The sequence below is a fragment of the Hyaena hyaena genome, unplaced genomic scaffold (genome assembly GCF_003009895.1).
Source record: "Hyaena hyaena isolate Hyena2069 unplaced genomic scaffold, ASM300989v1 scaffold_723, whole genome shotgun sequence".
Taxonomy (NCBI): Eukaryota; Metazoa; Chordata; class Mammalia; order Carnivora; family Hyaenidae; genus Hyaena; species Hyaena hyaena.
In genome coordinates, this window is record NW_024081356.1 from 839930 (window position 1) to 867556 (window position 27627).

The 27627-nt window shown below is 39.9% G+C and overlaps 1 protein-coding gene across 1 annotated transcript; it reads right to left on the reverse strand.

Annotated features, from left to right (window-relative positions):
• ETF1 (eukaryotic translation termination factor 1) lies at positions 1 to 27627 on the reverse strand. The gene is made up of 11 exons (XM_039217926.1): positions 27501 to 27627; positions 27238 to 27341; positions 10376 to 10551; positions 9500 to 9639; positions 6570 to 6708; positions 5461 to 5651; positions 4637 to 4766; positions 3749 to 3904; positions 3316 to 3380; positions 2607 to 2754; positions 1 to 2325 (listed from the first exon to the last, which is right to left on the reverse strand). Exons 2-11 carry the CDS (start codon positions 27321 to 27323, stop codon positions 2243 to 2245), a joined length of 1314 nt encoding a protein of 437 aa, XP_039073857.1. The 5' UTR covers positions 27324 to 27341; positions 27501 to 27627; the 3' UTR covers positions 1 to 2242.

The window sequence follows — 27627 nt, forward strand, 5'->3', positions numbered from 1 at the left end:
TATTCTTAAATATGGTTTAATACTCTTCTCCATTTCTGTACATCACAACACCAAGATTTCGCTGCTTAGGATCTCTCTGTAGAGGCTATAGAGAATGCAAAGGCTACCGTTTTCACCCCCTCTTATTTACGTGTTTGTATGTGTAAGTGTAATACATATCAGTATATATTGATACACACATCAATATATAATGCAATATATATCACCAAAGAGAACACATTGATTAAAGAAATACAAAAATTTGGCATCATTTCCAAACTTAAATAGTAAAAATAAAAACTACAAAAGGAGCTGCATACCCTAAATGTATCATGTGAAACAACAAGCATATTCAAAAATGTAAATTTACATCCAATTTCTCTGGTCTTGTCATATCACATTAGACCCATTTACAATGGCAAAACCCTAAGGTACTGCTGTGAAGAGAGCATGTTTACTAGCTCTTGGGTGTTCTGCAAACAAACAGCAGAGCCCAAAGCAAAAGCCTGTTCCGGTGAAGCCTCCCACGTTGGTGAATACCAAAGAATGGACTCTTCTCACTAGGGGTTGAGACATCAGGTTATATACATTGAAAGACAGTCATTTGGACCTCAAGAGTATACAGTGTGAGAACCAGAAGCTTTACATTTAAGACATACTCCCTTCATTCAAGTGAAACAGGATTATTGGAACGATAGGCAGGTCTGCAACCTGGGAACAAGGAGCTGGTTCAGACCAATAAAGCTACAAGTGACTGAGTCAAGTCAGTGAAGAACAGCAGTCAGGCACTAAAGTGTTAAAAGTACCCAATTTGAAAACCAAATGCACCCCACTACTCTTATCAGTGTGGGAACGATACCAATTGACTTTTAAAACCTTTGGTCCTTCAAAGTCCATTTGGTATACTTTTTTCCATTGCTACCACTGGGCACATCCTATACACTTTATTCACTGTCACCACCTCGGGCACGCCATGACCTTGCATGTCAGCTGGGGTCAAGTCCAACTTAGAACCCAGCTATGAAGCGTGAGCTTCAGGTTTTCAGGCCCACTTTTGGATCCAACAATAGTTAAGTCCTTGGTGCCAGAAGCTGTGTCCCATCCCTTCCCACCCCTGCCCTTCCCACCCCCCTCCCATAATTTCTCATATGAGAGGTGCTTGTAAGTCCAATATTTGAAACAGAGGCTCCAACCCCACCAGGAGGTCAGGGGTTTATAGTTACATGCACAGTCATACATGTCTTGTCAGTCGTTCCTGTGAAAAACCTTGCAGTTCATTAAAAGAAAAAAAAAAATCAAAACATTCACATAATCTCATGCCATCCAACACAAGGAAAACACGACCACCTCCCTTTTACCAAGGACAGACCCAAGCAAAATAAAATATTCTTTAAATTTCTTTGCTTCCACTTAAATTGCATGTTTTATTTCTCCCAATCCCAGCAATAGCACATAAGCCCCATCAGATCCATCCCAAACTGGTTTCTAGTAGGCTAAGATTATGGGAACCCTTGTCAATGCAACTGATGCTAAGGGCTCCCAAACCCTGGGCACAAATGCGCCTGCAAAACGGATCGAAGGGAACAGTGCATTGGCCCAAATACTTCCTGTGTCAGTTTGACTTTGCAATGCAATTTGCATCCTTGAAACTGACAGTCTCGAGGGGGAGGAGTAGTGTGAGGGAGTGAAGTTGAAATTGCCTATTAGCTCACCCTTTCAACATTAAACAGAGACCAAGAGAAAATGGTTCCAACATTTCACCGCATGTATTTCTTCTTATGCAGTCTAAGCTGAGAATGCCATGTAAATGGGTCACTGCGAAATGCAGCAATTTTCTCCAATCAAAATAAGAAACAAACCAGTATGATCTCATTTCTATTAACTTTTGAAGGTTTACAGCAGTTAAAGTATTTTTGATTCTATGTATGAAGGTTAAAAAAATCATTTTTTTTTTCATAAAATACAAGAGCAAACCAATTTCACCATCGAGTAAAAGTAAAAACTGGGATTCTTTTTTAAATTAGTCCAAAGTGGCATTTTAGGAACTTAGTTGTAGGCTGCTGCGCTGACACCATGACAAACCAAAGTGTAGGGTTGGGTCTGGTTTTGTTTCGGTTTTCTTTTCAATATCCAATGCTCATGGATTAAGTTCTGGAAATGTTCCAATTGTAAGGCAGGGATCTGTTTGGATTCCACCACGGGTATGCTCCTTGGGTTGGATGCTGGAGGGTGAGGCACGTTTTGCCGGACCCAGGTCGACTACCTAGTAGTCATCAAGGTCAAAAAATTCATCATCTCCTCCTTGGTATTCCATTCCCTGGAAATCTACTCGGTACCGCAAGATACCTAGGAAAGCAAATCAAAGAGTAAATCAACGGTGTTCCTGGAATGGGGAGGGTTCACTTCAATAAGAAAAGCCCTACTCCCTTGTCGAAGTACAGAAAGCCAAGAGATGATGATAAAACAAAAAACAGTCCCAACCAAGGAACCTGCAACCATGTCCTGCCCTCAACCTCCTGACTCGTTGGATAAGCACACCTCATCTCATAACTTGATTTTGGGATAGCCAGGAAAAGCTTTGACCTGAGACCCTGGCTATAAGTTTAGTTTTCTTATTTGCCACTTACCTCCAATTCCACCAAATCCTTTTACAAACTGGGATCCTTCTTGTGACTTATCTGTGACAATTTCCAACGTAGCTCCAAACTTTTTATAGTTGTTAGCAAACCATTCAAGCAGGGGCATGCTCTCAATCAGCTCATGTTCTTGTCCTGTCTGCAAGGGTGACCATAAAATACAGAAAAAAATGGGATTAGGATATAATCAAGACTTAGCCACCCTAGCTCCCCCACCCACCATCGTTCTCCTTCTCCCTCTTTATTAAGTGTGTGTAGCATGCTTCTATGTGAATTCTGATTTCTAGGGACATAATTCTGAGAACAGAGAAGTTCTATTTCAAGTATCATTCCTCCTCGGGCTTTGGCTCAATGATGAAATGTCAACACACACTTAGCAGTTTTTCACCTTCTAGGTCCTGTTGTTGTTTCTGAAGTCAGGGTGTTGTAAAGTGTCTCTAGGCAGCACTCATTTAACAGCCGAGAAGAGACCAGCCAGATTTGCTTTTTAGAGCAACCTTGTGAAAGCAAAGCCCTTCAACTCAGAATTTGAGGAACCATAAGCCATTTGTGCTGGCCAAAGAGGTGACCACCTCCCACTGCCCCCTACTGCCAAGAGTATTAAGTTTGGTATCTGAAAGCTGATACTCTAGCTGCCAGTGCTCTTAAACGGATTTCCTTTACTTGCATTTATCACCAAACTAGGAAAACAATCACATACCTCTTTGTCTGTAAAATGAGATTTATCCTTCTCTTGTTCTGGAGTGAGATAGAGAATTTTCTCCTCTATAGTATTGGGGGAAAAAAATGTGTTAACCTTTTTTCATATACTGGCAGATTTAAGTCCCATGAGGTAAGTCAGGTTAGACAAAAGGGCTTCTTCCGAACTTATTCTATCAACCTTCTCTTCATAAGCATATTAATCAGCATGCACTAAGTGTCTACCAGGTACACTGCTCCTACCATAAGTAAAACACCAAAGACATTCAAGATACAGTTTTTGTCCTCAGGCAATTTAACAGTCTTAAGCAGACATTTATCGGTTCAAGGAAAACAATTTATGCAAACTGAAGTCACCTCTCCCAAATTTCCACCCCAAGTTTCTAGAACATAGAGGTCAAAAGTAATGTTATTTAACTTTCTAATTCTCATACCTTCTGTGCCTTGGCAATGAAGAACATATCTCATTATATCCAGATTTTCATAGACTATTAGAATCTCTACAGCTCCCATTTCTAAAGCCTTTAGTGTATCTTCAACTCCGAAACAGTACTTGCCCGTGTCCTGACTGATTTCATCGAAGTATCGTCCTGTGATGAGGGACAGGTGAAGAAGCACATATATTAAAGTTTCCTTTGTCGAAACAGACTTTCTTGCTCAAAATCTGAGAGGGGGTGGCTGGGTGGCTCAGTCAGTTGAGCGTCCGATTCTAGGTTTAGGCTCAGGTCATAATCTCAGTTTGTGGGACCAAGCCCTGCGTTGGGCTCTATTCTGACAGCATGGAGCCTGTTTTGATTCTCTCCCTCTCTCTTTGCCCCTCCTAAGCTTGTGTGTGTGCGTGTGCGCGTGCACACACACACACTCTCTCTCTCTCTCTCTCCAAATAAAAGATAAAAAAATAAAAATATCCAAGAGAGAGAAAAAAACAGCTAAAAATGAGTAAGAGCTAAAAGTCAGTGCAGACCCAAGCAGGGAACTCAGGGAACGTGAGATCAAGACCCAATCTGATGTTTATCTGACTCAACCACCCAGGCACCCCAATGGCCAGATTAATTTGGTCTATTCACCACTGCATTACAAAGGATATGTGAAGACTGAAGTTTGGTTCCTATTGCCAAAGGGTAAAAAGAGTAGAAATAGAAGCACATTTACTAGAACTCATGAATAAAGGAAGATTAATGATTCCACGGAGAAAGATTTTTAATACAAAGGTTCAATCTTCCTCTTACCTTTTCAGCATTTTGTTACATAAATAATTACTCACATACAAATATACATACAAAAACATGTCACAGAATAAATAAGTTGCATTTCACTGATACCTATTAATTTCTTCTCTTGAATGAATTTCACGTTGGAGAGGACTTCAGTAGATAACTCAATAGCTTGGTTGAATCCATTTTCACCACCATAGGATATATCAACTAATTTTAAAACTTTTGATTGCAACCTCTGACATCATACACAGAGACACATTAAAAAAAAAAAAAAAAAAGGCATCATTAGTACTTCAAAACCCCTTTCCCAAGACCCACTTCTTCTTAATGGCATGCAAGACACTAAAGTCTAAAGAGGTAGAAGATGGGGAACATACCCAATATGTTCAAGAGGTCTCAGTGAGCAACACTGTCAATGGTAACTTCCCCAGCCAATCATATCACATCACACATTTGATTAGACCTGATAACTCATTAATCACCAACAAGACTAGGTTTCTTGTAAAGGAAACAGAGGACAATTGGTTCCTGCCATAAGCTGGCAGAGTACACCACCACTTCTGTGGTGAGACTTCTACCATATAACGCTACTCCCTCTCCAGAAGAGCACTTTGGGAATGTCTTATGCCTGAGTCCATGTCATAGACCAAAAGATCTTTCTGGACTAAGTGCTTTAGGCTAATCAATTCTGTCATATTACTGGGAGTTTCAAAGCTTTATTTACCTCCAGGAATAAAACAGAAGACGACCAGAAAAACCAGCTCCTACTTTCTTTGAAATCATACTGCCTTTTGAGGCCAAGTATGGCAATTCACTAAAGCAGGAGCTGCCACCAGACCATAATGATTTTATCTAAAAATGGTTGGTTTTCAAGGAGAAAAAACCCCAGAATAGCAACTTAACAAACAGAATGTCTACTTCTCACTTACCTGATCAAACATATCAGATTGACTTAGTTCGGTTTTAAAGTCAGCTGATCCGGCTAAAACAAGACCAGCCACATTCACTTTGTCCCCAGAAATAAACAGCTGCACAGCAGTCTCAGCTACTTTCCGAACATAGTTATGCCGCTTTTCCATTCTTAAACGAGCAAAACGCAAGGCTGATTGACCTCCTCTACCTTTGACACAAAAAGTGGGGAAAAATGAGTAGTTACTAAGAAGTGCAAAATAAGTTGCTAAAAAACTAATCATGCCATTACCCAACAAAAAGACAAAGAGAAAAATTACTATTTCTTTTTAACTGTTTGGCACAAACTGATACACATTTTCAGAGTCAATATCAATTATCAAAACAAGAATCTTAAGCACCAATGAGTCATGTGTCATTTCATAATGCTTCTCATCTGTGAGCATCATTCTTCATCTGGATTTATCCCCCTTATACAGTTGACCCCTCCTTAAAAATAATACTGTATTTATTAAAGTATCTCTGCCCCCAGTGTACAGCTTGAACTCACAACCCCAAGATCAAGAGTTGCAAGCTCTACCAAGTAAGCCAGCCAGGTGCCCCACAGATGACCCTTAAAAAATAAAGGTTTGAACTGTGAGGGTCCGCTTCTATATGGAGTTTCTCTGATAAACACAGAGAAACAGTTCTGTAAATGTATTTGCTCTTTCATGATTTTCTTATTAACATTTTTTTCTCTAACTTACTTTAATAATACAGTACAAAATATAATTAACATATAAAATGTGTTAATCAACTGTTTATGTTAATGGGAAGACTTCCCAACAACAGGTTATTAGTAGGTAAGTTTTGGGGGAGTCAAAAGTTGTGTGTGTGTGTGAGGGTGCCTGCATGGCTCAGTTGGTTAAGCATCTGACTCAATCTTGATTTTGGCTCAGATCATGGTCTCATAGTTCATGAGACTGTTCCCTGCGACAGGCTCCGCATTCAGTATGGAGCCTGCTTGGGATTATTTCTCCTAAGTGGATTTTCAACTCTGCATAGGGGTTGGGGCCCATACGTGTTGTTCAGGGGTCAACTACACTATTTGCTATACACAAAATGGGCTTGTGTTCTCTTCCTGTGTTACCATGTTTCTTTGGGAGATCCACAGTGAATTTGTGTAGAACTTCTCTTGTGTTTCCTTGGAGTGTGCCAAAAAGCGCACCACTGCCATCTATTACAATGAAGCCAAACTTGCTGTCATCTGAAAGTAGTGCTGTAAGAGCCTGAAAAGCAAACAGAAGTACCACACAATAAATCCTTTGTTAGGGTCAAGACAAAATCCCAAAGGATATACATACAAGCCCTTTCACCCCATCCAGAATAGTAGTACTTACAGGAAAGCCATTTTATGGAATAATTCAGACTGTAGCTATAAATATGTAACCCATATGGTCAATTTTGAATTGATGCAGGGAAAAAACCCCCAACAATATTGATAGAAAGCCTTTCAACAAATGACCTGGACACATGAATAGAAAACCAAGAGAAATATAGGGTTCAGATTCAATCTAGTCCTTGATTTGATTCAGACTGATGGTAATCCCTGGAACATAATGTTCAAATTAAAAGTCCAAACTCTAAAACAGCACACAAAAAAAGCTAATCTCTAACAGCTGATTTTCTGCATTACCCCATCATTAACAGGCAGTATTCATTATAGTAAACAAGGATATCTTGTAAGTCAACTCTAGAGTAGGAGTCCATGAGGAGAAAACCCAGAAAGTCTAGAAAAAGATCTAGGTTTCAAATGTTTAATTTAACATGTATTTCTTGAACATCTTTAATGATATCAGGATCTAAAACTCAATTTTATTAAAAAAAATTTTTTTTTAAATTTTTATTTTTGAGAGACAGAATGTGAGTGGGGGAGGGACAGAGAGGGAGACACAGAATCTGAAGCAGGCTCCAGGCTCTGAAGTGGCAGCACAGAGCCTGACGTGGGGTTTAAATTCATGAATCTCTGAGATCATGACCTGAGCCAAAATTGGCCACTTAACCGATTGAGCCACCCTGGCGCCCCTGCAACTCAATTTTCTTTTAAAGGGATTATATCGATAATGATTTGGAGTTTTTCTGGGGGAAAATCCTTCTTCAAGTTTTGCTTATAATAATATGCCCACAGTTCTGCCTCTGCAAAGAGCAAATCTTTAAATAGTCCTGGAACCCATATAGATGGTCAAGAGTTTTCATGACAGAATCTGCACACCCCGTAGATGACTAGTTGCTAGGTGCCAGACTTCTTTGGAGTTAAGAAATACCCTTTCCATCTTTTTTTTTTTTTTTAGGTTTTATTTATTTCTAGGAGAGAGAGAGAGCGACAGTGTGAGCAGGGGAGGGTCAGAGAGAGAGGGAGTCACAGACTGAAACAGGCTCCAGGCTCCGAGCTGGCAGTCAGCACAGAGCCCGACACGGGGCCCGAACCCATGAACCGCGAGATCATGACCTAAGCAAAAGTCGGACGCTTAACCGACTAAGCCACCCAGGCACCCCAATACCCTTCCCATCATAACTAAAGAAGAAAATAGTTCCCTTTAAGAAGTGACCAGAAAGCAGATTAATCATTAGTTATCAATCTTTAATCATACCATAACTGATAATTAGCACTAAAACATGAATGTTGTGCCATTTTGTCACGATCTGTTAGGTGGCTTAATTTAGTTGAATTATTAATTCAATAATTCTCATCAGGGAGTACTTATCCCTCATAAGAATGTATAATTATCCTGATTAAATAGGACATAAATTGTGCTGTACAGCATGTCACATTCATATCCAGTTACCAACCTATCAACTGAAGCGAAAATAAACAAAGCTAGCAAGATTAAACAGTACCTGGAAGAGTTAATTTAGAAATACCCACGAAGCTAGCTTAATAAAAGCTACATAACACGAGTACCAGGTACTGTTTAATAAGATCTAAAGTATTTCATGTAACCAGATGCAGGTAAGTGGGACATGGTAACTAAGAGCCTTTCCAATGAAGCCTTCACCAGAAGGAGGCTGGCAAGATAGCCAAGAGAACAGTCTCAACCATCTATGCAACGAACCAAGCAAGATCCAACTGGAATTGGACTTCCTGTCAAGTTAGCAGAAATCATCCAATGTAAACTGTGTCGACAATTGTCAGTTCTAATTCCACTGTAGAGGTTTTTCCCTAGGTCGATGAAAAGCAAAAGACTGAACTAGGAGCCAGCTGTGAATTCCTGATTGTTCTACTGTTGACTGATTTAGGTCACTCTAATGAGATTTCCTTTCCACCCTTAAATTTTATCTTATGGCAGTTATGTCACTCAAAAGTTTCATACAAAAAAAAAAAAAAAAAAAAACTCTTACAGTCCTAAAGATTTTATAATTTGTGAACTGAAAACTAACGGTGCAAGAATATAGGCAAGTATCATGGGTATATAGGGAGAGATGGAGAGATAGGTGATTATTTCTTCACCTCTCACCAATTCTCCAAACCCAGTTTAGCACTTTCTTCAAACATAATGATGGTCATTCAGTGTGTCACAAAGTAAATTTTTTTTTTTTTAATGGCCAGCCTTGTAGTACAATGACTTAGAAAACAGTGTAGCAATTCCTCAAAAGATTAAGCAGTTACCATATTACCCAACAATTCCATTCCTAAGTATATACACTACCCTCCCATGAAAACATATGGTCACCCAAAAACTTGTACATGTATGTTCAGAGCACCATTATTCCTAATAGCCAAACAGTGGAAACAACACAAATGCCCATAAACTGATGAACAGATAAATCAAATGTAGAAGATATTATTTAGTAATAAAAAAGGATGATGTACTGATGCTAAGTGAAAGAAACGAGTCACAAAAATCCACCCATTGTATGAAATGCCCAGCATAGGCAAATCTAGAGAGACAGACAAGATCAGTGGTAGCCTAGAGCTGAGAGATCTTAGAGGGTATGAATGAGGGGAGGATTGGTAATGAATGCTACTGGATACTGGGTTTCTTTCTGGGATGATGAAAATACTGTATCTGAATTTCTTACCTCTGTATGGAATTTGTTGTCACATAAATACAATGATGTATTAATTGGTTTGAAAGGTTCAAAGTCAATGTTGACTTTCTTTTCCTTTCCTTCTTCTGTTACGATGGTACCACAGTAAACAACCAGGCCATTTGGAGGTACTGCAAAAAACACACAATTTCTCTACTTAAATCCACAGCTGATTTTCCTCAACAGAAAATGTTCCAGTAGTCTACTGTCCCTGCTCCTTTATTATTTTTAAAGACTTATTAAGTAATGTCTACAACCAACAGGAGCCTGAAATCAAGAGTCACATGCTGTAATGACAGAGCTAGCCAGGCACACCATGTCCCTGATTCCTTTAAGTCATAATTTAAATAAAGCACAAATATCTGTAAATCTCTCCAGCAGAAATTTCTAATTTTAAAAATACTTGTGATGTTTTAAAAAGGAGAATTTAAACCTTTAAGTAACTACTACTTAACTTTAAAGAAAAATTAAAGAGGGGCACCAAGGTTGCTCAGTTGGTTAAGTGCCTGACTTTAGCTCTGGTCATGATCTCATGGTTTGTGGGTTTGAGCCCTGCATTGGGCTCTCAGCTGAACACTTGCTCAAAGCCTGGAGCCTGTTTCAGATTCTGTGTCTCCTTCTCTCTGATCCTCCTTGCTCATGCTTTGTGTCACTCTATCTCTCAAAAATAAATGTAAAAGTTTTTAAAAATAATAATAAAGAAAAATTTAAAAAAAAGCGGGGGGGGGGGCAGTTCCAAGGCCAAAGGTACACTGCTGATGGCTATCTGAAAAAGATACAATAGTGACTAAAAGCATCATGGCAGGATCAAAGTGGAAAATATACCAAAACACAGTAGAGGAGGAAAATGATCAAACTCTAGATTACCTTTGTTATAAAGTTTAAGTCTTTGTTGTACAGATGTAATGGCTCCCAGGACTGAAAGGCGGTTTACTCGTGACTTAATGTTAGATGCAGTTCCAAACTCATCTGCTAACATTTTTGCCACTCGTGAAATCTGGTCTTTGGGAGGAATGATCAATGATATCATGCTTGTGCCATTGCTGTGAAAGAAAGAGTAACATTACAACAAGGTCAAGTACCACATAAATAAAGAGTTTAAATTCATGCTTATCACTATTAAAGGGAGCTAATGAAATCGCCTTAAAATAGAAATACATCACTCTCAAAGTGATCAGTAAGAGAGGGACTAACTACTCCAGTGTAATCAAAGTATGCACAGAGTTAGGACAAGTGATCAGAATATGGTAGGTACTCAATTATTTGAATCAATTTTAGCTAGGTAAAAGAAAAAGTAATAAGGCACTTTAAGGGATTCTTGGGAAACAACTTTTTATTCAAGGGCAAAGAGAGGAGCTTTCATAAGAGGGTGACAACAGGCTGGAATCTGACAGAGAGTCCATGGTAGAGGCTTGGAATGTGGTGGTTCTTCAGTGGGAGAAGCCACCACAGAATGATACAAATCTTTACAAAGTCTAGATGAAGTAACAACTGAATATCATAGAGTCTCCCCTTTTCTTTAGAGTTTAGGCTCACCATGAAAATTTAAAATTACTAGTTTAGCACCCTTAGGAAACTGATAATGGGAAAGCAGAATCTTGTAATTCAAACAAATATTCCAATTAGGAAATCACACAGCTACTCTAGGTGTATCTCTAAATGTATCTTACATATTAATCACTTAAAAAAAAAGTTTATTTTGGGGGGGGCGCAGGGAGAATCTCAAGCAGGCCTCTTGCTGTCATGTCAGCAAAGCCCAACATGGGGCTCAATCTCATGAACTGTGAGATCATGACCTGTGCCAAGATCAAGAGCTGCCTGACCAACTGAGCCACCCAGGAGCCCCCGTATTAATCATTCTTGAATCTAAGACACACACCCCCATATATTGAGAAACTGGCCAATTTGGAGTGCTCAAACTCCAGCTTCTAAAATTAAAAACCAGGACACCAAACTGAATTATGAAGGGCACTACTATCAAAGCCTTGCCACATGGAGGTCCCTTTCGAGCAGCCACTAACCTCTGTGTAACCTCAGTACTGATGTCAATAACATCCTTTTCAGCTACACATTCTCAAGACATTACCAAGATCTCATTTAAATATTTCTACTTCTACTTGAAACAAACACAAAACTACATTATCAAAACATGAACTCATCACTAATCAGGGTATGCCAATCACAACACAAAAATACTTCACACCCATTAAAATAGTTACCATCAAAAAACAAAATAGCAAGTGTTGGCAAAGACATGGAGATATTGGAAACCTATGCCTTGTTAGTGATGTTAAATCATACAGCCATTATGAATAACAGCATGGATAAAAACAGGGCTGTGGTTCACATATTTAAACACAGAATTACCACATGATCTAGCATTGCCACTTCTGGGTATATACTTCAAAGAGTGAAACAGGGAACCAAACAGATACTTATGCACTAATGCTTAGAAGAGAAATGTTCACAACAGCCAGAAGATGGCTAGAATTCCTATGCCCATCTATCCTATGAAGTATTATTCAGCTTTAAAGGAAATTCTGACACAGGCTACAATTTGTATACGCCTTGAACAATTTATGCTAAGAGAAATAAGCCAGATACAAAAGGATATACACAGTGTATATTCCACTGGGAATCAAAGAGTAGTCAAATTCACAGAAACAGAAAGAACAATGGGTGCTGTGACTGGGGGGAAGGGGAAATAGGGTGTTTGATGTTTAGCATAGTTTCAGTTTTGTAAGATAAAGAGAGTTCTGGAGACTGATTGCCTAACAATGTGAATGTATTTTTAATACTACTTAACTGTATACATAAATTGGCCAACATAGTTAAGTTTTATTGTGTGTGTTACGTTGCCACGGTACAAAAGCTGTACGTTTATTTACAACATACAAAAATTTAAAGCACACATTCTCTTTAAATTGGCAGTTCTCAGGGCATTTAGGCTCAGTTGGTTAAGTGTCTGACTTTGGCTCAGGTCATGATCTTGCAGTTCATGGGTTTGAGCCCCACCTTGGGCTCTGTGCTGACAGCTCAGAACTTGGAGCCTCCATCTGTGTCTCCTTCTCCCCTGCCACCTACCCCCCCGCCACTATCTCTCTCAAAAAATGAATAAACATTAAAAAAATTAGTAGTTCTCAAACTCGGATGTACACTAAAATCATGGTGGGCGGGGAGGTGTTTCACTCTAGGTGGCTCCTTTATAAAAAAATCTTCCTGTAAGTTGTATTCCTTAGATGCTTTTCTCATCTCTCTTCTCAAGTTTAGGAAATGCAAATTAGCTCTTCAATATCCAAACAGCAAGGAAAAGTTACTATTTAAAATATTAGAGGGGCACCTGGGCGGCTCAGTTTGTGGAACATGTGACTGTTGATCTCAGGGTTGTGACTTTGGGCCCCGTGTTAGGTGCAGAGCTTACTTTATTAAAAAAAAACAAAAACAACACACAACAGTAATAAATAAAAATTTAAAAAAGAGCAGTTTTTACAGCATATAAATTTTATGTCAATAAAGCTATTTTTAAAAAGCCTAATGGGATGAGGCACCCGGGTGGCTCAGCTGGTTGACTGTTTGGGCTGTGTTCATTTCGGCTCAGGTCATGGTCTTAAGTTTCACCCCCCAGTGGACTCTGCGCTGACAGCACAGAGCCTACTTGGGATTCTCTCTCTGCTCTTTGGCCATGCACTCCAGCACTCTCAAAATAAATTAAAAAAAAAAAAAAAAAGAAAAAGAAAAAGAAAAAAAATCCATGGGAAAGATTTAGAACAGGATATTCCTTTTTCTGAGATTGGTGGGGAAGGGGGAAAGGCAGAGAGAATTAAAAAAAAAAAAACCTTTTAATGTTTTATTTATTTCTGAGAGAGAGAGATTGAGAGAGAGAGAGAGAGAGAGAGAGAGAAACACAAAATCCGAGAGAGAAACACAAAATCCGAAGCAGACTCCAGGCTCCAAGCTAGCTGTCAGCACAGAGCCTGACACAGGGCTCGAATCCACAAACCATGAGATAATGACCTGAGCTTAAGTCAGATGCTTAACTGACAGAGCCACCCAAGCACACCAAGGCAAAGAGAATCTTAAGCTGGCCCCACCCCCCAGTGCTAAGCCCGAAGTGGGCTCTCATGACTTTGAGATCAAGACCTGAGCTGAAATCAAGAGTTGGAAGCTTAACCAAGTAAGCCACCCATGTGCCCAGGAAATTCCTTTACATTAAAGTCACTTGGTCTCCTACCCTGACAGCTTACTAAAAACTCAAAGAAAGGTTTTCCTGAGAAATGATTTGTGTTTACTAAATTAACAATTGATAATTTTATGTTAAAAAAACCCAATTATCCGTTTTATAAGGAGAATGAGTAGCAATATGAAAAGAATCACATCTATAATATACATATATAGGAAATTACTAGCCCCAAATCTAACAGTTGGCTTTTTAAATAATAGCTACAGTATAAATTGAGCCCATTTATATCTGGGAGAGAGACATCGTGAACAGGGGAGGGTCATAGAGAGAGGGAGACACAGAATCTGAAACAGGAGCCAATTTATATTTTGAAGGCAAAAGCTGATCTGATATGTAATGAAGCATGTTGGGTTTGAGCTCCATGTCAGGTTCCGTGCTGACAGCTCAGAGCCTGGAGTCTGCTTTGGACTCTGTGTCTCCTCCCCCACCTCCCCTGCTCATATTCTACCTCTCTCTCCAAAAAAAAGTAAATATTAAAAAAATTCTTTGAAATGAAGCATGTTAAAAATGTGCTATCTTACAAATGGTTTCTACTTGATATGTAATGAGTCTTTAAGGTTACTTCCTGAGATTTGTACAGATCATGGCTTTAAAGTTTCTGACAAACTTAACGAGTAGTTATTAGTGCCATAAGGATATAAGTATGGGCTCTCTTTAGATTAATTAGGAAGACTCAGAAATGCCTTAATGTTTTCCTCATTACTGAGCTTGCATTAATTTCACAGTAGCCCAATAGCCCAACACACCAACTTTAATAGCAGGATTTCCTATATCCAGTCTCCAGTGGAAGATGGCAAGAAAAATGGGTACAACATCAAGTCAAATGGGCTTAGTGAGGGGGACCAACAATAAAATTAGAGAAAACCTCTATCCATAGGTATTTGAAATGTAACGATGTCTGGAAAAATATCTTCATTCAGTAAAATTAATCCACAAATTTGTTTTTCCCCAGTATTAATGTTGGAAAGGGATCTCATTTACAAAAGACCTTGCCCTTTTAAAGTTTTCTCCTAACTGGTAAATCCCTTGGTTCTCTTGTCAGGTAAGTTTTCTCTATAAGCAGACAAGGTGCCTATCTAGCCCTTCCAACTATCAAAATAACTACGTTCATATTATCAGCTTATTTTCTATCTCTGAAACTGGTACTGTTTCTGTTGGGGTTTCTATTTAAAACCCAGGTCAGTTCATAACCTCTGCGGTACTTTCCTCAATGAACTACAAGTTGATCAATGACAAATGACAGTATCTGGTATAGTGTGTGCTCTGCTGCCACCCCTTGGATAGGGGAACAAGTATTCTAGCCAAACCAGAGAAGCAAGCAAATATATGAGGAGCAGGTTTACTTGGCATCACAAACACAATCAAAATTACCATAAAACAGACCTGCTGCAGGACAATCCCTTGCTCATGCACACACAAACACATATTAAGTCAGGTGTATCACTCTCTAAAATGTTTTTCCTTTTAATTTTCACAACACAACTACATAAAAGAAATTTGTCTAAACCAGAAATAGGTGCCTAGAAATTAAAAATTCTACATACAATTCTACCTGTGGCCATGTTCCAGTTTCTGAACTGGATGGAAAAAGAATTCCCTAATGAAACAAACTGCTATCTTCTATTACAAAAAAAAAAAAAAAAAAGCTCTTTACAGTCACTGAGTTAGTTGGATCCTATTTTTAAGCAACCAACTGTAACAAACTGCTTTTCTTTCAATAATTTATCTTGCTAGGTTTCTAAACAGGAATTTCCCAAGAACCTTTCTGATAATTTATGGAGTTATGTCAAACACTATAGGCTAAGGAGGAGAAGAGGAGTTTGCTTTCGTAAGGGCTGGAAACATTAGACACATAAATTTAACTTCAAACATGGTCTCTGCTGTAGCTGCCACCTACCTGTCTCTACACAGGGGCTATCAATTTATGCACATGCACAATAGGAAAATGTACAAAATGGGGATAAAAGAAGATGTATGAGAAGTTTTAAGATGGGCTTTACTAGCTTGTGCTTATTTTCAGATTAACAATTCTCAAGAGAGCTTATTTCTCTACCCTATGGGTTCCCGGAATCTTTAGGGACCAAAGGAGTAATTTCTCAAAAGGGCTCAGTTTTTAAAAGCTGACGTGCTCTGATTTACAGAGTAGTTTCCTAGGAGATGGAACTAGCAAGGAGGCAATCAGTAGGGAGTGGAATGAGAAGGGGCTCCAAGGATAGCAGGGGTGAAGGCTCAGCTCAGGAAATGAACAGGCACCAGACCCCAAAGGATAGAAAATTTAAGGCTAAAGAGGATGTTGGGACAAATTCACTGAGTGAACCTAAAATGCCTGAAGGAAATCCTTAAAGCGAGATAATCATGCAGAGGACAAAGCAATGACCTTAAGATAAGCAGCTATTTACTTTCCACTGCAGATAGGTTAAGAAGATAAGCATTCATTAAGCAACTTTGCTGTTATAGCACCAGAGTTGGACAACCAACATTACACTTATATTCATGTAACATTCTAGAGAGGAAAAAGTAGAAGACACTTAAGAATATTATCTTGCCATAGGCTTCCACTCAAGTAATTCAGAAATGTAACTTGCCAAAAAAAAAAGAGAAAGAAAAAGAAAAAGATTTCTCCCAAGTTGCTAAATTTGAAACATTACCTGAAAGTTAGTTTTGGCCTCCTACTCACTCTGAATTTTGATCGATGCTCAAAAAATTACCTTTCACCAGTTTCCGCTTTATGTCTCTCTATCCTACATGAGGGGGAACACCTTAAGTTTTTGAAATCATCTTTATTAAGTGGATGGCCTGTGCTTTAAAATCTAAAGATTACTTCATAATATCTGAATTTCAAAAAAATTTTTTTAATGTTTTATTTATTTCAGAGAGCGAGAGAGCAAGCATGAACAGGGGAGGGTCAGAGAGAGAGAGGGAGACACAGAATCTGAAACAGGCTCCAGGCTTTGAGCTAGCTGTCAGCACAGAGCCTGAAGCAGGGCTGGAACCCAGGAACCATGAGATCATGACCTGAGCCGAAGTCGGATGCTTAACCAGCTGAACCACCCAGGCACCCCTTATCTGAATTTTTTTGGTTAGGTTTAACAGAAGCAGATTTAAGTTTTTCCAGGAAAGTTTCCAAACAAAATAACCGCTCATTTTACCCCCAAGGCAAGCCAATCAAGGTCGTTAGACCAGTTTGTGTAAACACAAAAATAAAATCAAGGAAACTGAATTTTTCTTTTCTTTTTCCTTTCCTTTCAGAAAGAACAGGGGAGGGGCAGAGAGAGAATCCCAAGTAGGCTCTGCACTATCAGTTTGGAGCTGGATGCAGAGTTCAAATCAAACTTGAGAACTGTTAAATCATGACCTGAGCCAAAATCAATGAGTTGTATACTCAACTGACCTTTAGCTACCCAGGTTCCCCACGGAAGCGGAATATTTGATTTTAAAGTAACCTGAACAAGAAGTTGCTGGCTACCCATGCAAACTACAACCTTTTTAAATTTTAAGAGTTTTCACCTACTGGTCTGCTTTGTCACTATATCTTCTTCAAAAATTAAAAGGCTCTCATTTAAGAGTTAGTGTATCATGAGGTACAGCAATGATTCACATGGAGGTTGCAAAAACTGGGCAAAGCAAGACAAACAATACACAACAATGTGCCACACAGGGCTTCTGCTCTTAGATTCCTTAAAGGGCATTTTCCCTTATAAAAGAAGAGTGCATCAATGCTTTCAGAGACTAACTTCTGAGAAATAAAATATTTGGGACACAGAAGGAAGTAGTAGTTGTAAATAGACTAAATGCAGACAGTAAATAAAACTAGACAAAACTCAGGAAGGAAGGGAATTTAAATAAAGAGCTGACAGCTTTTCCTTCCTTCAGTCTCAAATAGATCATTGAAGGAAAAGTTTCTCTTCCTAAGATCGGAGGTTATCATAGTGCCACCAGTTATTCATCCAAGGTTTCATGAATCCTGAGCACTGTTAACACAAAAACATTTATAAGGTCACCTGAAGTACCAGAATTGAAATGTCTTTAAGGAAGAAAATGCAAAGTAATCACAACAAAGCTTGGACTATGGGATGTGGTTAACTTTAGGTCTCAGAATTCCAGGCTTTGGATTCAAGGTGCCTTCTGATGAGTGACTGGCAAAGAAAACCTAGGCACTCATTTGTAAAGATCTTATCAAGATGCATCATCAATAATGCTCAAGAACATTTTAGAACGGTAAGTGGAAAAAAAGAAAAAAACCCATGTTTCATAGTGACCTATTTGCATGAGAACCCTGAATCCTTGGAGAACTTTCTAAAGGAGCAAAACAAATACTCAGAAACAAAAGATTTCCCCTTCCTCCACAGTGATTCCATCACTCCTGAATAGGGACAATGAGGGTGGTGGTGATTTTGATTAAGAGGGAGTCTCAGTTTTTAGAATGAATGATTCAAATAGAATCAGTATCAATTCTGATATGTAATTAGGGCCGAGAAGCACTGGGTTTGGCTTGCTTCATTTTTATTTTTATTTTTTAAAGTTTTATTTCTAGGAGAGAGAGAGAGAGAGACAGCGTGAGCAGGGGAGGGTCAGAGAGAGAGGGAGTCACAGACTGAAACAGGCTCCAGGCTCTGAGCTGGCAGTCAAAACAGAGCCCGACGCGGGGCTCGAACCCACGATCCGCGAGATCATGACCTAAGCGAAAGTCGGACGCCTAACCGACTAAGCCACCCAGGCGCCCCTGGCTTGCTTTTTTAAAGAGCTCAGAGAATACCAAACTAAGAGGGAAGATTCCATTACTGTTCCAAAGACTAAACAGAATTACCTGAAACTGGTTTATGCAATTGACATTAGGGTCGGTCAGAAGCCATTACCAGATGGGACAAAGTCTAAGATCTGAATATACTGAGACATTAAAGCAGTTTCTAACAGAGAACAGAATAACTCACATGTCTCCAAATTTTCCCCAGCAGAAAGTTTACAAAGGACCATTTTAGTATTTTATCCTCAAAAGCACAATTACTTAGTCACCCAAAACAAAAATGTATGTATCTGATGTAGTATTACTTTTTCTACAATTACAGGCATTTATTTGGCTTTAAAAAGAAAAATTATAATAACTTCACAAAGTTAATCTAGTGGAATATTCCACCAGGGAGCAGCAGAAGCTGGAAATTTTCCCTAGTATTCTTACATCAAGGCAAAGCCTAGAGATATCAATCACAACCAGCATTAGGCACCAGTGTTCGACATGGGATCCTAGAAATGAGATAGTTCACCTATGTTTCTTTAGCACCACTGTAAATACTTTTCTCATAAAACAAAAGCCAATGCCTTCTTGTTACTGTTCTAATACACAAAACAAAATTCTGGGAAAGGATTTAAAACCAAGTTATTTCCCTCACTAGCAATGCTCATTAAGAGTAAATATGTTTGGTACTCAAGTTCTTCCTTGGGTTGATTTGCAAATAGCATGTCTGTTTTCCTTTTATCTTTGCTCCTGGGTCTCAGGATAACTGCTCCCTCTTGTAAAATGCAGATCTCCCTGGACAAGAGTCTTCCTTTCAGAAGGGATGGGAGATGTTTCTATTTAGCAAAGAAATGGCAATTAAAGAGCAAGAGCCTGGTATAATAGGATCACAGGCTTTGAAGCCAGGAAAGTATGAACAGAAAATCCAGCACTGCCCCTTACTAGGATGGGTTGTGATGTCAGGCAAGCTAATTATCACTGTTTCAGTTTTTTCATCCATGACACGTAATAGTAGTTTCCTCACAGAGCTACTGTGAGGAGCCAAAATGTATACTATTCAACTCATCTTTATTTTTTTAAATTTCTTTTTTAAAATGTTTTATTTATTTCTGAGAAAGAGACAGTGTGAGCAGGAAAGGGTCAGAGAAAGAGACAGAATCTGAAGCAGGCTCCAGGCTCTGAGCTAGCTGTCAGCACAGAGCCCGATGCGGGGCTTGAACCCACCAACTGTGAGATCGTGAGCTGACCCGAAGTCAGATGCTTAACTGACTGAGCCACCCAGGCGCCCGTCAACTCATCATTCGAAAACTAGTTTTTTGAAAAACACATCTCAGCCATGAACCTCTAACCCTGTCTTCCCTGAGGATTCTCCTTGCTTAGGTGGAGTTATTAAGGCCAGAAGATGCCAGAAAATAGGGGTAGCCAAGAAAGGAAGAATATTCTTTTCTGGTAAAATCTAAAAATATCCAGAGGTATTGAAGAATTAATGTTTGGGGATCAGCACTTTTCATTACTTGCAAACAAAACTTTATTTAGGTTGAAGGAAAACTGTTGGGACTGTCTTAAGCTCTGTCATGCCAACTTTACGAACAAGGCACACATGCACAAATGCTCTGCGCTATTTCAATACCCTGACAGCTCACCAACCATCAACCAACACAAAGCTCTTGGATCTAATTTTAGGCTAACTGGCTTTCAATCAAGAATGAATTTCAATTACAATTTCAAAGCTGCAGATGAGTTACGGCTCCACTCTATCACTGTATCGAAGATACTGTATCAGCCAAATACTACTACTGCCCAAGGTAACATTCTATGACAATACCTGTCTTGCCCACGAAATCTGCCTGAGTAGTTATACAACCTCTTTTGGTTTCTAATAATGTCTAACACCTCACTGTAGATCCTAATCATCTGCTTATAGCACACCACTCTTCAGCATGTACTGTGTTATTCTGTACTTACCAACATGGATCTGGAAATGGTTCATATCATCAGTTTAGGATTGTTGAGTCAGACTATGTTCTCAGAGCATTACACATTTCTTTCAATATGTCCAGTGTCCAATTTACAGACATTTAAGTTTGTAAGCTAACTGGTTAATAGTAAAAATGCATTTGTAGGCTTCAATTTTTACTTATCTAGAACTCTAGGTGTGAGTTTGGAGAAATATCTAATTCAGAGGGCCAGAAACACAGCAGGGAAAAAAACTTTTGTTTTGACAAGGATCATTTTTTTTTTTTTAAATGTTTTATTTATTTCTAGGAGAGAGAGAGAGACAGCGTGAGCAGGGGAGGGTCAGAGAGAGGGAGTCACAGACTGAAACAGGCTCCAGGCTCTGAGCTGACAGTCAGCAGAGCCCGACATGGGGCCCGAACCCACGAACCGTGAGATCAGGACCTAAGCGAAAGTCGGACGCTTAACGGACTAAGCCACCCAGGCGCCCCGGACAAGGATCATTCTTCTAAATGAGACCTTAGAGGATCAAATAAAAATGTGAAAACAAAAGCACAGGCCCAATATCCCCAAGTTATCTGTGTGATAAGAACCAGTTTTCAGGCATCTGAAGATGTCAAGTCTTCTGAACTGAATAGGAAGGGGAAAAGACAAAGCATGCACTGGGAGACTTCATGTTTGAAATTTGTCAATTTTCAATCACATACAAATTAAGGAGACTGAAAGAGAGGGCTGGATTAAAGCACTGAAAACATGATCAATGTGTAAGAATCAAATCTGTTTTCATCTTTGTTATCTCTAAGAGAATAATGAAATTATGGGTAGTAAAAACTCCATTATGTTTTGGGGGAGGAAAAGCAAAAAATTATTTCTCTTAATTTTCATTCACTGATATTCAGAGAAAGAAGAGATATCTGTTCAGAAAATGACAAAAATAAGAAACAAGGTTAAGTTTCCATTCTTAATACACAGCAGACAAAGGTTTAAAGTGTGTCTAGTGGCATTAGATATAGCTGTTATCAAAGGAAACTTCATGCTCTTTCAGCAAAGAGCCCACAAGAAACCTCCTAATTTCCAACCTGCTGGAAAGAGCCTTGAAGCCCTCTAATCCCTTCTCCCCCTCATTAAGGTAACAGGTTGCTGAGGGGTGCCTGGGTGGCTCAGTGGATTGAGCGGCTGCCTCTGGCTCAGGTCATGCTCTCGTGCTTTGTGGGTTTGAGCTCCACGTCAGGCTCTGTGCAGATACCCCAGAGCCTAGAGCCTGCTTTGGATTCTGTGTTGTCCTCTCTCTCTCCCTCCCCTGTTCGTGTACTCTGGCATCAAAAATAAATAAACATTAAACAAACAAAAAGATAAAAGGCTGCTGAAGAATTAAGAGACACCTATAGAACGTATCCTATAAAAAGGTTCTATCTGAAATCCATGGAGAATATGCCAGACTCTGAGGAAATTTCTGCTGTTCAAACTCTCAAGTTAGTTCCAGCAATGGGTCTAGGGAAAAGAGGCAGATTTCTCTTTTGGACTCTTCCAAAAGGTTGTTAAGACCATTCAGCCCTGCTCCAAAGCTTATTTAAGTTTTCTCACAACAGAACATCCAGCACAAGGGGCCACAATGAGCACACCCTCAACCTCTAAGCTTTTAAGAAAAACGGCTGTCTGCTAAAAGGGTCCAGTTGGTCTGTGTATATGTGTGTGCTGGGGCGGGGGACACCTATAATCCACACTACAATTGGCTTTAAAGGTTACTCTAATTAGACATTTTTGCTTGGCTAGAAGTGTGTTTACAATAAGCCTTCCTTTTCTAGAAGGATAAGTACATCTGCTATTACAATGAGGAATCCGTCAGAAAATGAAATTCAAAGACAGTAATTGTTCATTAGGTTCACAGTGCAAAGAACATTATTTCTGAATACAACTGGCTATTAGAACTAGTTCTGAGTTGAGGCAGACAACCTATGACACTTAGGAGTGAATGAAGGCTACCACCCCCTTAACTAATATCTTTGACTTGGCTTGGAATTGGGGGTTATGTACCCAGAAGAGAAAACGAGAAAAAACCAAATCCTCTTTAAAAGTCTGAATGTTTTGGTATCGCTTTTGTTATAACCAGCCCTTTAAAGATAGGAAGAACTTAAAAAAAAAAAAAAAAATCTAAAATTCCACGTATCATTTAGGTGAAGGTTCTACTAGTCAACAGTTTTCATTTTGGGAAGGTATTCAGACACATTTAATATACCTTACTTGATTCAAATTCAGAACCTGTCCAAATTATTTGTCTATAATGTTAAAAAAAAATCCTGTTCAACAATCTCACAAAATTACTTTTAATCCAACGTAAGGAATTCTGTAGAGATTTTTAAAAAATGGGGGGTTGTGCAGTATAAGAAACATGTGGTCTTTGTTCATGGCTTTTGACAAAGATTCTGAAACCCTTAGAATTTCTTGGGCAATAGGAGGGTTTTGTTACTCATAAGAGTCTCTAAGGAGCACACCAGACTTTATTAATACCTTTGGGTATGGTTTGGGGCATGGAAGGAGGGACAATCTGCAGATTAAGTTTTATAAACTCTTGAACAAGATTTAGTCAACTTCTGGGTTGGTTAACCCAGGATGTATGCCCCAGATCCACAGGGACAGAAGCTCCTATATTCAGATGCTTCTGGACCTAACCCTAAGTATTCTACATTTGTATCCTTTATAATAAATCAGTAAATGTGAGTAGAGTATTTCCCTAAGTTCTGTGAGCCATTCTAGCAAATCATTAAGCTCCCAATTTAAAGCCTATAGGTCATAAGCAGGGAAAGCCCAGACTTACCACAAATGGGAGCAGTCTTGTGGGAATGAACCTTATGGGATCAGATGATAAGTTTATGTAATACTAGAATTAAACTGTAGGACACTCAGCTGTTATCCTCTAAGACCTGGAGAAGTGCTTGACATGGGACTCCCTTCCCAATTTGGTTTCAGAACTACTTAGAGTAGAGCAGAAAAGAAGCTCTATTTTGGGAAAGAAAAGACAGTCATGTATATAGCCAAATTATTTCTATTTCCTTCAAAGTCAAAATATCTACAAGTTGTTTTTTTTAACTAAACAGGAAGATTAAAAAATGCACAAAGACCACCACAAAAGACCCCAATAAAGTTTACAAACCATGCAGATATTCAAACATGGTTATTTGAGCCTTCATTACTTCTGAAATATACAAGTTCCCTCATCAAGATAAATGAAAAAAAATTCTAACACTTACAGATGCAACTTAGCCCAAATTAACCTTGTCTATCACATGTACCATTGTCCTTGGCTAGAACAGGCTCTGGCAATGATTTTATTACCTGAAAATTATAAAGCTTCCATCGTTATTTCTGGGGCTACTTCTTTCTAGTTCAGAAAACAATAGGAGAACACCCCCCCGTATTTTCCCCCCGCCAAATTTCCCACCTACCTTTCTTGTCTTTCACCTGCTTTATTTCCTTACCCAGAATACCCACAAGCACAGTTCCATTCACATGGCTCTAGTTCCAGTTTTGGCTTACGTACACATTTGTCCTCATTAAGCCAATGGTGAGAATCATAAACCCGGAAGAACTTCTACTAACTTTAAGTGGGACTACGTAGGGGCGCCTGGGTGGCTCAGTCGGTTAAGCGTCCGACTTCGGCTCGGGTCATGATCTCACGGTTCGTGGGTTCGAGCCCCATGTCGGGCTCTGTGCTGACAGCTAGCTCAGAGCCTGGAGCCTGTTCCAGATTCTGTGTCTCCCTCTCTCTCTGACCCTCCCTTGCTCACTCTATCTCTCTCTCTTTCTCTCTCAAAAATAAATAAAACATTAAGAAAAATTAAAAAAAAAAAAAAATAAGTGGGACTACGTATACCAAAAGAAGTGTCATATTATTTCGTTAACACACACACAGAAACTAACATTCAACTATACTTATATAACACTAAATAGTTTCATACTAAGTATGTTTCAGCTAACTTAAATTATAGGAATAATATTTCTTTCAATTCAGAAAATTACATACGATGTGGGCTATAGAAGACTCTGGCCAAGTTCCCTATTGTAGTCATTTTGGCTCTTTTAAATGCTCTTCCACAGATATGACCATATAAAAAGTCTGTTAGAGCTTAAATTACAATTTGAGTCAATCCAGCCTTATATTTTTTGAAAACATTTAATATACCCATTGCACTGTGTAATATACTGGTTCAAGTCCTGGGCTCTGCTATACTTTAGACACGAAGTTATTAAACCTCTCAGCCTCAGCTGCCCTGGGTATCAAATGGTGTCGATACTTTCTGCAAAGATTAACTGAAATAGTGTTCTAAGTACTCAAACCAATCTGATTTTCATGCACAGAATTCTGCCCTGCTGGGAGGAGGAAAAACTTGTTTTGCAAACAATTCTATTAATCCACCACTAAGTTTCACTATCTAGTGCTCATAACCATGCTTGAACACCTTAGTTTTCTCCTTATACCCACAGATACACCCCCAACACCAGTACACAAATTCATTCTGTCATTCAGTTTGCCTTTAAATGTCATTACACTTCTCCTTAAAATATTTTAGCATTAAGAAAATATTTCTCACTGTACATACACTAAAATAGTCTAAGCCAGACCACTGAAATGTTGTCTCCAAGAGCCTCATTTTTGGGGGGCTTTAAACTTTACTGAAGTTTGCTAATCGAAGGGATAAAGCTTTTAAAAGCTTTAAAGAGGATGGGGCGGGAGCACCTGGGTGGCTCAGTTGGTTGAGCATCCGACTTCAGCTCAGGTCGTGATCTTGCGGTTCGAGGGTTCAAGCCCCGCGTCGGGCCCTGTGCTGACAGCTCGGAGCCTGGAGCCTGCTTCACATTCTGTGTCTCCCTCTCTCTCTCTGCCCCTCCAATGCTAACACTGTCTCTTTCTCTCTCTCTCAGAAATAAATTAAAAAAAAAAAATTAAAATAAAAGCTTTAAAGAGGAACTAAAAGTTTCAAGTGGCTAGGTAACATGGCAAGGAACAAATTTAAAACTTAACTTCCTTCATCAAGCAGTAGAAAGGAATGCTGTTACTACATGCAATGTTATTTTCAATGTTACTACACTCACACAATAGACAAATTACAGTCATTAATTTATCTTGGAGTTCTTCAGAGAACATAATGTATGCAAATTCTAATGTGTGAAACTGCCTCCAAATTAAAGTAGTAAGAGAACAAATCCACAGGTCATATCCAACTTTAAACACTACATCAATGGCTAGCTAATTCCTAGTAATGCATCAGACATAATGGGTCATGACCTGTATTACCCCTCCTGTATAATATGCTCACACCTGGGGAATAATTATTCAATCTACCATATGGCACAGAACCATTTGGGTTCAAGTTCCTGTAAGATTATTAAATAGGCCTGAAAATTTTATTAAATTCAAAGAAACAAACTTAAATAAGAAATAAGCTGTCACCTTCAATTTGCATTAGGGAGTCAGCAAAAGCCCAAGTCACTGAACCAAACTTTCAGAAGCTTCATTTCAAGCAAACAGGTCACTAATTTAGTAAAAACAAAACACAGTGGCACAACCAATTATTAATCCTATGCTTCTGGTGTAACTAAGTACACCTTATTTCATACAGCAACAATTAAAAGCTTGATTAATCCTATCACTGTAAGTCAACCAATCAAGGACAAACCTGGACTGGAAACCAGAATGTCCAATTCCTGTGCTGAAAACAAACTTTCAAAACGGCCTGGGGCAAGGCGCTCTGCTATTCTAAGAATGCTCAAACAGACAAATATGTAATGTTCCAAATGCTTTTTATGGGCCACTTCCTGTAACCAAAAAGTTCCTAAAGCTGGGAAAAGAACAAAATAAAGTGAGAAAATGGGAATACCTGACACACGTTCCCCAAATAATTCTTAGTTCACTTAAAAAGAACATATACAGCCAGTTTCAATCTAACATTCCCACAAAATATACAAAAGGAGACTCAAAGCCCAACTAACTCAGTTCTGAATTTCAACAAGAACTAGTACATCAGGTACCTCTATCCCTGAAAGTTCCAGAGAGAGGCGGAAAACGACCCTGTTAACAGTTCACATCAACGTCCCCATAATCTGGATTTCTCCTGGATATATACACCCCGACAACCAAAATGTCCCCTCTAACCGACCCCGCATATGTTGGCATTTTCATTTTACAGTTGGGTACTTTAACAGCTAAAACCAGGAAGCTCCGGGGGTAATTAGAGGACTTGGGGGAAGTCATCTGGGTAGAGTTGGAAGACCCAGCGATATCGGGGGAAGTCAAAAAGAGGTTGTCCCTGACCACATCATCTTCCTGTCCCATCCAAACTTCACCCACTCGAGTCTCAGAAAAACGGGAGGGGAGGCCATTTTAATAAGGCCTAGGTAAGAAACATGAAGGAAGAAGAGGTAATCAGGGACGGCGTTCGGAAAGGAAGGCCGAGCCCTTTCTCCTAAAGTGCCCGAATAAAGTGGCAGCACCTGGAGTCGAAGAAGGAGGTGCTGGATTCAAGGGCCTGAGAGAGATTCAAAAGTAGCAATGGCCTCCCACGAGGGGGGGTTAAGTGGTTCGAGCACCGGGAGCGGGGTCCCTTACCCCGAAACAGGGGAAAGACCCCTCTCGGGCCAACCGCGCAGACCCTCGCCCCTGGGTCGGGGGCTACTACCCAGAGATCCAGAAGGCGGGAGTTGACTAGTGCCTGGTTTTCCTCATCCGGCCATGCGGCGCGGGGGCGGCCATCCTGAGGGGTCCGGGAACCAAGAGGGCACGGGGGGGCCGGACGCGGCGCTCACCCGCGGGCCGCCTCCAAGCTCTTAATGAGCTTCTTGATCTTCCAGATCTCCACGTTCCTGTCGGCAGCACTGGGGTCGTCCGCCATCTTCTCGCCTCCTCCTCCCTAGAGCGGCCCGGCGGGGCCCGGAGACACCAAGACCACAGAGTTAGCGCCGCCGCTGGGGCAGAGCGGCCCCCTTCCTTGCCACCCCGAGAGGCCCTCTTCTTCCCGCCCCGCGCAGCCCGCCGCGGCGGTCTCTGGTTATTCCCTCCCTCGGCTTACCTAAGGGCCCAGTCCTGGGCGGCAGCGGCTGCTCCTCCCCGGCGGCGGCTCCGCGGCGGCGGCTCTGACGTAGGACACCGGCTCCCTCTCTCCAGGCAGCTGCATGTGTTGCAATCCGCTCACATGG